This window comes from Chlorocebus sabaeus, chromosome 25, assembly GCF_047675955.1.
Source record: "Chlorocebus sabaeus isolate Y175 chromosome 25, mChlSab1.0.hap1, whole genome shotgun sequence".
Classification (NCBI taxonomy): domain Eukaryota; kingdom Metazoa; phylum Chordata; class Mammalia; order Primates; family Cercopithecidae; genus Chlorocebus; species Chlorocebus sabaeus.
In genome coordinates, this window is record NC_132928.1 from 7,744,295 (window position 1) to 7,756,962 (window position 12,668).

The 12,668-nt window shown below is 38.9% G+C and overlaps 1 protein-coding gene across 1 annotated transcript in view; it reads left to right on the forward strand.

Moving 5' to 3' along the window:
* DUSP10 (dual specificity phosphatase 10) overlaps positions 1–11,851 on the forward strand; it is a 40,143-nt gene extending 28,292 nt beyond the window's left edge. Inside the window, exons 3-4 of the mRNA XM_007988383.3 lie at positions 7,875–8,246; positions 11,322–11,851. Of these exons, the coding sequence (XP_007986574.3) occupies positions 7,875–8,246; positions 11,322–11,587 (638 nt within the window). The 3' untranslated portion in view covers positions 11,588–11,851. The remainder of the gene's footprint in view (positions 1–7,874; positions 8,247–11,321) is intronic.
* The last annotated feature ends 817 nt before the right edge of the window (positions 11,852–12,668 follow it).

Consider the following 12,668-nt stretch of genomic DNA (forward strand, 5'->3'; position numbering starts at 1 on the left):
GTTTGCTTGTCTGTGTCTGCAGCTCGACTTTACAGGCTACTCTTTGTTAGAAAATGATTTGGGGCTGCTCTTCATTAAAAGGAAAACCTTAGGACTTCTTTACCCTCACTATCTGCCTAAGTAATTTCTTCTTAACTCCTGTATCACTATGATACCAAAGTTATTATATGACAACAACAGAAGCAATGTCTATTTCATGGAAGCATCAGTATTCTATATTATGCTGTTTTGTCCAGACAATCCAAAGAAAAGACTATTATTAACTCAAAATTCAGGCAAATTCTGGTATCAACTTTTCAGAATTTTTTTTTTCTCTTAAAACATTACTAAATACTACTTGGTTAGATGAACTAAGTAAAAATGAACAACTTTTATTATTTGAAGGTTGTTTTGGGAGGGCTATTCTAGAAGTGATTTCAGCCTATCGTTTATCACTAGGAAAACACCAGGAAGATCTCTTTATTGTTAAGTTTTTGTAAATTATTTCCAGAAAGAAATTGACCAACTATCTCAACACCTCTTTCCCTATAGCTCCTGTTGGTATCTAACACATCAGCAGTCACCTGTCTTCATGTGACTTGGGGCTAATTCCTGTGTACAAAGGGATTTAAATAAGACTAGTCCTGCTCTCCAAGAACCTAAATTCTATTAAAGCTCTTAATTTGGAAATACACAGAGAGAAAAGTATATTTTAAAAGAATATGTATTAATAATGCCGTTATAGTTGTAGAGTGAGGCTGCATGTATATGTATAATAAGTTGTTGAAACTAAGTTTTTATGGAATGACTAAGAAAAACTGTAAACACCTCAACTTATTGAGAAAATTGAGATATGAAAAAGTGTGTGTGATAACTTTTCTATATGTCCATTTCTAAAATTTCTAGAAATATACATATATTTTTAGAAAATATACCAGAAATATATTTTTGGCTATTTGATACACCTAAAAAAAGTCTTTTTTTTTTTTCAAGGCTTCTAAAAATCATAGACATAAAGAACTAAATATAATGAGGTTTTCAAGGGCGACCACACTAACCACCAGCGCCAACCCCCATTCTGCATGCCACTTCCTCCGGCAGTGATGGAGTATAGACTAGGCTAACAACACTAAGTACACTGTTAGCAGAGCAGAGCCACAGTGGGTTTCCCCCATGGCTCCTGCTTTGTTCTATCTGGTGATGCCCTTGTATGGGGTTGCCTCTGCAGGATGGTCTCCTTTTCCCCACTGCTCTGAAGCAACTGTACCAGCATCAAAAGTTCATCTCTAGCAACACTGACATTGACCACTGTAGTCTCTGGTCATCTTCCTGCATCTGACTATCTCCAGTGCTAGTTAGCTTTGCTGCTCCATTTGATAATCACTCAAATAGCTGCAGGGTTTGAATGCCTTCTTAAAATACCAGGATGGCTATTGTACACACAAAATCATTGAATCATTACGACAGACCTAAGTAGTAGTATCCTATTTTATAGTTAGGGAAAGATAGACCAGAAGACTTCAATAGCTTTCAAAAAGTCACACACTTGGCATGTGGCAGACTCACTATTCTAAATCTAAGGCAAAGCCCTTTTTTTTTTTTTTTTTTTGCTGCTTTATATATCATCCACTGTCTTTTCTAGAGCTGGCTTTTAAGATATATCTGTAGATAACTGTGCTTCCTTCACACAGGAAAAAACCCATGAATGGAGGGACTAGAATATTTTTAGATGTATCTTCCTAAAAGACTTAATAATACAGCAAGCCAAATAATGTGGATGGATACTCAATGGAATTCAAGATCCCAGTATGTTGTATGTATATATCTGAAGTTTTATGGATATGTGTGTGTATTTTAAGCTTGTGATACCTCCTTGTTTATGTCTTTTCACACATAAGGCATTTCACATGTAAGCCAGACCACACTGGTTTGAGGGAAGCAGTCAAATGACGTGATCATAAGAAGACTTCTCTCTGACTCATAGCCTCCTAAATCTCTCTCTTCCCGTGAGTAAGAGAAACACTTCTTGATCTCTTGTTTCATACCTTATACCTAGTGAGACAACACTCCCATTCCACTCTCTCTGCCTCTGTTTGGTAGGGCCTCCCTTCACTCTTCTTGGGAAAGAAATACAAGTTCCCTGGGGGTAAGATCATAAGACAATTTAAGTAACACTTCCTTGGGTATTTTACAGTAGCAATGATTTCAAGTGAACTTGAAAATACCCTACTGTAAAATACCCAATTCCTACTGTAAAATACCGAATCACATCTATGGAGTATAAAGAACATTTCATAGAAAACAAGAAGTAGAAATAATCTTTGTGGATGGAGCTGGTACTGCCCCCCCACCGCCTGCCACCACATGTTCCTCCTGTTAGGTGATATTCTGCCCTGAAACTTATGAAGTGACTCTGACCCTGTCTTTGAAGAAGATTTCAGCCTTGGCAGCCTGACATCAGCTCCAGTTCATCCAGGCTTTGTTCTTCCACAAGATTCTTGTGCTTATAGAATCTTTAGTGGCTCTGATGTTCTACTGTTTCTGTGGAGTATATCATAGCATCCATCTGTTCTTGGTATAAACAAAATAGCATCCAACTTATACCAACGTCTCTCCCACTTACAATAAAACACCTAACTCTCATGTAGCATTGTATCCATATTGAGAACTCTGTGAGATAGATATTATTATATACAAGTCACAGATATGTAAACTGAAATGCAGAGACATCAATAACTTGTTACAAGGTAAGTGATAGGAGTCAGGATTTTTAACTCAAGCAGTCTGGCTCCAGTCTATGATCTTAACCGCTATCATCAAGGTACTGTTTTACTTTAAAAGACTAGTTACTCAGTAAGAAAAACTAGGCAACAGAGAGAGGTGATCAATATGCTTATAGCAAACTGTGGAAGAGTCCAATTTTTAGCCTACACCCCTCGCCCTGGTCTTTGGACATTACTTCTGTTTGCTGACCTTCAGTGAGAGTGTTCCTTAAATTTCTGGAAACAACTCACTTTCTAGCTTAGCGTAAGACCAGAAAGTGCTGTCCACCTTTAGAATATAAAAATCTCTTGCTTATAGATTCTGCATTTGGATGTGGTTTCTTTAACTCACCACCTCGTGCATTGCTTCTGAATCACATTACAGAGGACTCTTCTGTTTCCAGGACTGCAGTAGCCAAAACAGCAACAGGAGCTGAAATGCATCTATAAAGAGAAGTTTCCCACTAAAACTAGAATCCATTGCTTCAGTAGGACTGTCACTGAACTGAGCCTGTGTTAGCAGAAACTGGCAGGCAGTATTTCCACATACAGTTCTTTAGGGATGCTAGGTATTCTTTGTTGCTGCCATTTAGAATCAATGTACTGACCATACTCATTTTGGCAGAGAACCTGCTTTTGAGATAAACTTTGAAAATGTTTGCTGCCCACCCCCACCCTGCCCTGCCTCACCCCACCCCAGCATTGTTACTCATGGCTACAATATGTTTGCACTAATAACTGCAGGCTCTTGTGCACATAGAGAAGTTAGTCACCTTGGTAGAAATTAGAGGAAGGGAAGAAAGAGGGAAGAACAGTTTTATTTTCAAAATCCAATCCTGTGGAAAAACCAGAAATGCAAAGACATAGTGTTTATTAGGAAAGCTAGCACCAACAAAGTAAAATCAGATATATTTGTTTAGCAAAAATAGGGAGCTGCTGCTTTCTTTATGTTAAAAGGATATTATGCAGACTTTCAAACTGCTGAGATACCTTGGTTCCTAATTCTTTTTTGTTAAATCAAATTTTAAAAGTAAAAACTCAGGAACATTAGCTTACTTATATAGAGTCTTTATAGCAAGCAGATTTTTTATTTTAGAAATTTAAAATGGTAGTTTCCCAAAGTGATGGAAAGAAAAAGCATTTACAATGTGCTGGACATTGTTTTAAAGTATTGTATTAACCACTTTAATCATTACTACAGTACAGTGAGGTAGGTACTGTTATTATCCCTATTTTGTATACAGGGAAACAAAGGAATAGACAGGTGAGAAACCTGCCCAGGGTCTCATAGCTACTGTTTGGCTGTGCTGGGGATTCAAACCCAGAAAGTCCAGACTCAGTACCCCTGCACTGAATGACTGCACTGCACATAGGGCTCTCATGGACTAGACGTTTGCATAGATCAGTTGGAATTTACGACAAAGGTGATAATATTGGGGGTAATAAGACATTATTTATCGAATACCTGGTTGTGTATCAAAACCTTTACATAGCCTTCCTGAACTATGACCCTGTTAGGTAGATGATATTACATCCACTTAATAGATTGGTAAACTGAGGCTTAATGAGGGAACCTGACCTGCACAGGGTCTCACAGCTGCTAGGAGGCAGAATCATAACTGAAGCTAGGTGTGTTTTTCTCTGACCTTTGCTCTTAACCTCCATACTACACTGCTCCTGCTTTGTTTGTTAATTATCATATTCTAATATGCTTAAATAGTAATAAATATAACATCATCAAGGTTCCTCATTAAGTGATCAGTCACTTTGGCCTCTGGTGATATTTAATGGGGTAGGGTTGGGGGAAAGTAACTGGAAAAGAAAAACCAGATTAGCTTTACTCTTCCCCCTCTCCTCCAGCTTTCAATTTCAACCCTTCCCCAAGAGAAGAAAACAATCCTTCCTGCAGACTTCTCTGGAAAAAGCCACCACTGTGAGCTTCCACTGTTTTGTTTTACGTTAAGCACCGTCCACAGAGAGAGTTTTTAACTGCAATACGTAGCTGTGCATAAGCCTTATGGAGAACTGATGCCCAAGTTGATTAGCATACTGGCAGTTGAACAGGAGACTATTTCTTCAGACCCCTCAAGGAGAATTTCCTTGTTTACCTTATATGTTTAAATTGTAATATCTCCTTTTTCTCTCCACCCCTCCCACCTCCAAATATTATATGAACAGAGTTCCTACATGGCTTAAACATACGATACACACATACTTTTGCACATAAGCATGCTCTGTGATTTGGAGCATTCTGCATGTCTGTCTCAAATTCCCTCCTTCCCCCACTCCCCCATGGTTTTTTCCCCCCATTAGGCAAATGGAAGGCCCATGCCACCTGTTAGCATTACATCATTGGCTCCCCAGAACACAGTTGCACCAAAGGCCTTAAACAAAGTAGTTCTTCTTGTATTGTTTGCACTCAAAGAGCTGATATCATGCCAACTGATGTCATTGTATGTCTTTGTGTAACTGCTATGGCAACTGGGCAGGTGGGGAGCCTCCAGCTGATGTCATTGAGAAAGGAGGTGTAGAGGCAGAATTTTAAAAAGCTGGACGCTGCTTTTTTCTGTGTGTGGGGTTTTCTAGCATGTTTTTTTTTTTTTTTTTAAACTAGCTGCTTTTAAGACAAATTACAGCTTGAGTACCCTAAATAAGAACAGAGAGGTTTTTCCCCTGCTTTTAGAGACTTCTTTTGAATTTGTTTTGTTGTTCTTTCCTCTCATCTTATATGGAAAAATGTAACAACTGCCTTCTTTGAAGAAAAAAGTGAATTAGGTTCCCATCACAGAATCTGTGTGGAATTTGGGTTTCTGTGGAGGCAAAGCTGAGCAGATTTTAACTCTTCAGAATCCCTTTTGTGGAGGCTGTGATGATGACAATGGGTAGTTTTTATGTTATTTATTTTTTAAGTCTTCACTGGTGAAGTTATTTTCAATATTTTCTTTCTTTCTACTTCAGAATTATCTCTTCAGGTTCAAAGTTTATTATCATAACTGCCTAGCAGAATGAACTATCATATGTAAGGGCAGAGGTTAATTCTAGAAATCAGCTGAAATTTGTATACAGCTCTTGTTTTTCTTTTCAAAAAGCTGAGGTAGGTTTTGACTTTTTACTTTCGATGAGTAAAGTGAACATAGTATTGCCCTTTGAGTTTTCTTTGGATCATAACCATACCTTAAGGAGAATATGATTTCTCTCTTTTACGCAGCCAGCTCCGGCTCCATTGGTTATGAAAAGTCATGAGACTCGGTCTAGGTTATGGTCTGGAGTTTCCCGCTGTGGTTTGTCAAAGATGAGACTTGAAATGGAGAAGAACATATGCTAGGCTCAGAGGCTAGTGGACAGATAGACTTCCTGCCCTTATTGCAACATAACCGTCTCTTGTTCATGCTTTGGGTTTTCTGCCTTATCTCCTGGAACTATCAAGACAGCCACAAGCCATCTGTCTTTGAGGGTAGATGTTGTGTTCTGGTGGCTTTCAGCTAATAGGAGTTTTCTACTTCCCCCTCTTTTCAAAGGGAAAGCCAGAGTGTATCTAGTTCTGTTTGATACGAATTAGAGTTCAGTTGGCACTAATAATGTCAATCCAGATTTCATAGCACTTACATGTACATTATATAATTTGAGCTTTGTAATAATCCTTTGGGTTTATCTGTGCATGTCATTGTGTGTAAAAATATTAGCAGAAAATTTAAACAATAAACTGTGATCCATAAATTCCCTAACTTAAACAATTGTTCATTTTTTGTACAGTCCTTCAGCTTTTGTTGAAAGTTTTTTACTTAGCTTTTTAAAAATTTAATATTAAACCAAAATATTTTATTTATTGTCACATCCTTTTTGCAACTACTCTTTTAAAGGCCACATAATACTCCATGGAATGAATGTAATAACTTTTTTTTTCTTTTAATTTGTTTTTGTGTTTTACTTGGCCTTCTTAAAATATATATAAAACAGATAATATCGTAGTGACCATCTCCATGTATCTAGCTAACTGTCTTTGGTTAGATGATTTCCCTAAGATCCATTCCCAAAATGAGATTGCACTTGTTCAGGGGAAGATTTGCATTTTAAAAATGGAGAAACAAGCACAGTTTATAAGCTTTTTATGCTAGATGCATAACTCTTAGGAGGCAGAGCAGAGCCGTAAGCTCAAAAGTATGCATTCACACATCCACAAGAGGTTTCTTGATGGGTTTATGTGCCCATAAGCCTTGGAAAGTTGAGGAGTAAGCAACTGCGCTGCTCTCACATTCTGTTCTACTGAAAGTCAGGGTTGACAAATGTCAGGGACCTACATGGAGAATATGAAAAAAGATTATAAGAGCAATCCATCCCACCCCACCCTGGCTTGTCTTTTCCAAGAACTTCTCTGCTGATTTCACCTGTGGGCAATCATATAAATAATATAAATTAAAATAGTGACTACTTGCTGAGCTCTACTGTGTGCCAGGAGATGTGTTAAGTATTTTACACATACTCATTTATCTGAGGCTCACAGTTGCACTCAAAGGGAGACGCCATCACCCTCAGCTTACAGATGGTGGAACTGAAGCCCAGAGGTAAATGCACTTAAGTCATAGTGTCAGGAAATGATGGTACCCAGAGTATAATCAAGGTAACCTGTCTCTTCCAACGTTCCTGCTTGTAACCACTCTGCTGTATTGGGAGCAAACTTGGCCCTCTGGGTGAGGTGAGCTATGAAGGGTGCAAGACGTGCTCCTGTGGTGCTGAGATTCCACCCGAGGAGGTCATCTGTGCCTTTCTTGGCTCCCAAAGCGCAGGGTTCTATGTAGGCCACTGAGCATATGGCTCTTTGAGGCAGGTCACATTTGCAGCTGAGGAAATTGCCTGACGCTGCGTGGAACTCTTTCTAGGGGAACATGCCCTCATTTGTAGAAAGAGCACATTTCCAAAGTGCTCCATGCAGTGATACTCCCCGAAGCTTGTCTTGGGTCTCTAAATGGACTTTTATTTTTTGTTTTACTTTTATTTTTATTTTGTTTAAATACATATTTATTATGTATTTAAAATATGCTTGAGCTACAATGCAAACTCATTCTAATGGGGAGGTGGCATTTTCTGCCAGCTCTGAAATCTCAGTCACTCTCACTTTCTGTGTTTGTGTTCCAGGTGGACTTAGTAGTTTTAAGCAGAACCATGAAAACCTCTGTGACAACTCCCTCCAGCTCCAAGAGTGCCGGGAGGTGGGGGGCGGCGCATCCGCGGCCTCGAGCTTGCTACCTCAGCCTATCCCCACCACCCCTGACATCGAGAACGCTGAGCTCACCCCCATCTTGCCCTTCCTGTTCCTTGGCAATGAGCAGGATGCTCAGGACCTGGACACCATGCAGCGGCTGAACATCGGCTACGTCATCAATGTCACCACTCATCTTCCCCTCTACCACTATGAGAAAGGCCTGTTCAACTACAAGCGGCTGCCGGCCACTGACAGCAACAAGCAGAACCTGCGGCAGTACTTTGAAGAGGCTTTTGAGTTCATTGGTAACTGTCTCCCACAGGGAATTTTCATCCTCTGCCTTCCTTTTCCCTCCGGCTCTTGCTTTGATATCGAGTTCAAGGTTTATTCCTATGTTGCAAAAAAAAAGCTGCCCTGGAGTTTCGAAGGGCTCTGCTAACTGAAACAGCCTAAGCATTCTCCTAAGTCATAGCCTGTCAAGTGTATCCAAGCCATCAGGATGGATATAAAAGGGCAGTAATTGAATTTGTTGGGATCCGTTCAACTAGAAATCCTCATCCCTCAAGTTCTCAGTGAAATAGTGGTAGGAGTTAGCATTTATGTGCTCTATAACCAGAAAAATGGATGGAAAGTAAGGAATTGGAGGTCAGAGCTGGTGCTACTGCTGCTGGATCTACTAGCGCCCTTCAGCACCTTGGAAGCAACATCTAGTGAATATGACACCCCTTCCAAACACACCCATGCCTTCCGGTCACCCTACTAATCCTTATTCATCCAGCATAAGAGGAGATGGTACTAGTTTTCCTTTGACAGTCTGCCCCAGACTCATTGAACTAGGAAAGATCAGGTTGTGTAGGCAGAGTAGTTCCCAAGGAGGAAGTTTTAGCAACAGCAGGCTTTAATCCCCAGAAGGAAGCAACTATCAGCCTAATCCTAATCCTAATTTCTGCAACTTCTATAGCCCCAAACTGCTATAAGACTCAAAATATCATTTTAGGAACACCTGCAATATAGCAAAACTCAACTTTTTTTTTTTCTTTTTTTTTTTTTTAAGTAACTTCAACTTTTATCACCATAAAGGGGTGGTCTAGTACTTTTCCTAAATATTACAGCAGGTTGTCATTCCAGGAAGAATACAGTTAAGTGGAGTGGGGTGTTCCTTCGCCAGAGGAAAAAAACAGCCTTAGGTTTAACAGCCACTGGGGTCTGGTGGATTTGCTGTAGTGTTGACATCTGTGGCCATTTGCCAAGCTGTTTTCCTTGCTAATTATGCCGTCAGCACAGGACCATGGAATATTGAGTCTGAAAGGAAATTCAGGGTGATCACTGAACTTAGAGAAGGAAAGTGACTTCTCCGAGGTCATAAGAATTCTAGTGTCCAAGAAGGGGCCAGAATCCAGGGTTTCTGACCCAAGCCTGAGGCCTTTTCACAACATACTAAGGTGATGTTTCTGATGCCCTATTAAGTAATTCCCAACTGGCAACACTGAGGATGCAGAGATACTGCAGATTCTTTATTAATAAAATCTGAGCCAAACCTGGAACTCTGAGGAAGAAAAATTTCTCAACAAGCAGATGAGGAACTTCTGGTTGATACATGGTGTTATGACTGAGATTCCATCTGACTTAATTCCAGTTGGAGGAAGTTAGGAAATTGTTTTCTATTTAATGACTAGGGTAAGATATACTTGTTCTAAGAGGATTTCAACCAAAGCTCTCACATTCCTTATAGATTACTCAAGCTTACCTGCCTTTTTTTTTTTTTTTTTAAAGGAAAACGAGACCAATAACAAATAGCATTCAGCCTGAAGAACAACTCCAAATCACAACCTGCATAGGCACAATTTTATTTTCATCATTATATTATTGGATAAACTGAAATCTTACAGTCTTGCGTTAGGAAAAACACAGCAGGTTTTATAAACATAATAGCTTTCACTGAGAGTCTAATATAAATTAAGCAGCATCTAAGTTTAGTGTTTATGCCAGTTTGTTTATTCCTCAATCAAGTGTGTGTAGTGGAACCAGTGGTCCAGCCAGGCACATGGAAGCTCATTCTCTCATCACCATGCTTTCTGGTCTTGACTTAGAGCTAAATACTGTGCACTGAAGGGAAAAGGTTGACAAAGAGAGATGCTTACTTTTCTTGAAATACTGTTGACTATGAGAAGTAAACCTCATCTGTAAACTTTTAAGATGAAAATTTACGTCAGGTTTTTTTTCCCTTGGTCCACTGGTGGCTAGCCAGTAGATGTAGTTTAGGTGAAATCGCTATTCTCTCTACTCCTTCTCCTTCCCTACCTGTTTATCTAATTGGTGTTTCTTCAAGGAAGCTTGCTTAGAGATGCGTTAGAGTCTAGAAATGTCATTAAGAATCTGTTCAGGCAGTGCCCACACGCTATTGTCCTGAGCTTTTAATATATCCGAAAACTTAGCAAGTCTTCCTCTTTCAATTGCTCTGGATTTTGAACCATTGCTGGGATTCCTCCATTTTCTGCATTATTGCCACATTGGAATGTCATACGTGGATGCAAATGGGGTTGAACGCTTGAGAGGTGACACCCTGGGCCTGTATGCTACTGGCCTTTAGTTAACTTTGCAACAACTGGATTTTCTGGGGAGAAGCTGAACATAGCATGTTTCTAGTTTAGCTTTATTCCTTTAACCTTAATCAGGGTTTAGTAAGTCTAAAACTCTTATCCATTTAATTCCCGTTCCTGTACAGAGCAATTCTATAGAATAAAGAAAGTGTTTTTTCTCTATTACAAGTGAGAGAGTTGTTACTAGCTTTAGGTTTGTTAAGTCACACAACCAAAAATTGGAATTAACATCCTTAATCCAAAGAGGAACTGTTATATATATATAACATATATATACACACACACACACACACACACATACATATATATATGTGTGTGAGTGTATATTTTCATGTGTTGGTATAATTTTTCCCCTCCCTCTCTCCTTTTCCTTCATTCTTTTTTTTTTCAGTAGTATAATTCCAGAAAATAAGAGAACAAGACATTTAAGAGAGAGGTTCAATGACTGTTAGAGTTGACTTAATCAGTAGCTTGTTCAGCGTGAAAGTTAACTGTGTTATAGGTCTGGCTTCAGGCCACTGTCACCTGTGAAGCAAACTGTTCCCTCTCTTTAAATGTAGATGTATAGCTTCTTGTTCATGCTGCTATCAACTTTAGCCAGTTCTGGAAGTTGTGATATAAATATATATAATGAACTAGTAGATTATACTTGGCTTTAAAAAGTTTTAATTCATTATTTCTCTACAAAATAAGGCATTGCAAAATTTAGATAAAAGTTTCTCTCTCCGTGCCTCTCCCTTCTGTCTGCCCTTCATCTCTTGTCTTTCTCCCTTTTTTCAGAGGAAGCTCACCAGTGTGGGAAGGGGCTTCTCATCCACTGCCAGGCTGGGGTGTCCCGCTCTGCCACCATCGTCATCGCTTACTTGATGAAGCACACTCGGATGACCATGACTGATGCTTATAAATTTGTCAAAGGCAAACGACCAATTATCTCCCCAAACCTTAACTTCATGGGGCAGTTGCTAGAATTTGAGGAAGACCTAAACAACGGTGTGACACCAAGAATCCTTACACCAAAGCTGATGGGCGTGGAGACGGTTGTGTGACAATGGTCTGGATGGAAAGGATTGCTGCTCTCCATTAGGAGACAATGAGGAAGGAGGATGGATTCTGGTTTTTTTTTTCTTCTTTTTTTTTTTAGTTGGGAGTAAAGTTTGTGAATGGAAACAAACTTGTTTAAACACTTTATTTTTAACAAGTGTGAGAAGACTATAACTTTTGATGCCATTGAGATTCACCTCCCACAAACTGACAAACTCAGGAGGTTAAAGAAGTAATTTTTTTAAGCCAACAATAAAAATATAATACAACTTGTTTCTCCCCCTTTTCCTTTTAAGCTATTTGTAGAGTTTATGACTAAATAGTCTGTGCAGGTTCATAGACCGAAAATACTACACACTTTAAACCAATTAAAAAGAACCAAAAGTAAATAGAAAAGACATTGAATCACCAAGGCCTGGGACCCACCTGGGCTGTCCACATAGAAAACAAAAACCCAACCAAACCAAGCCCTGTTGTGCTCACTGGTGCAAAGAGAAGATCAGGGCAGCTTAAGTGGTCTAAGAATCCTTCAGGCATTCTTTAAAGAGACAAAGGATACCTTTGATTTTGTGTGTTTCATGCTCTGGATTTTTTTTTTTTTTTCCTTCTCTGGGTTTAAGAGATTTTTTTTGAAATAGTGAGGAACTGACCATTATACCATATGCCTTCACTGGCTTCTTGTGCAATAATATGATGTTTTAAGTGTGCAAACAAGTTAGAGCTGGCAGCTGAATGGTAGACAAATAGTGCAAATTTGCCAGCTTGGAGATAGAAAGGAATTCAACAATATATCAATTACTTTCCTTCCCACCTTTTTCCTTTTTTTTTTTTTTTTTTTTTCTGATTTGATTCTGGTTACAGTGCCATAAACCTTGTTACATATGTATATCAGAATGTAAGAAAAAAAGAAAAATTTATTTAAAAATATTTTTCGCAAAAAAAATCTTGGTGTGTTTCTGTTGATTGTGTAAAAATTTATTTTCATTACATAAATGAAACTGGTTTGGGATGTGTCTTTTTTCCCCCCTCTTTTACCTTAACTCAGGTTCAAGCCTTTCTTAGCTCTGGTAATTTGCATATAAAAGT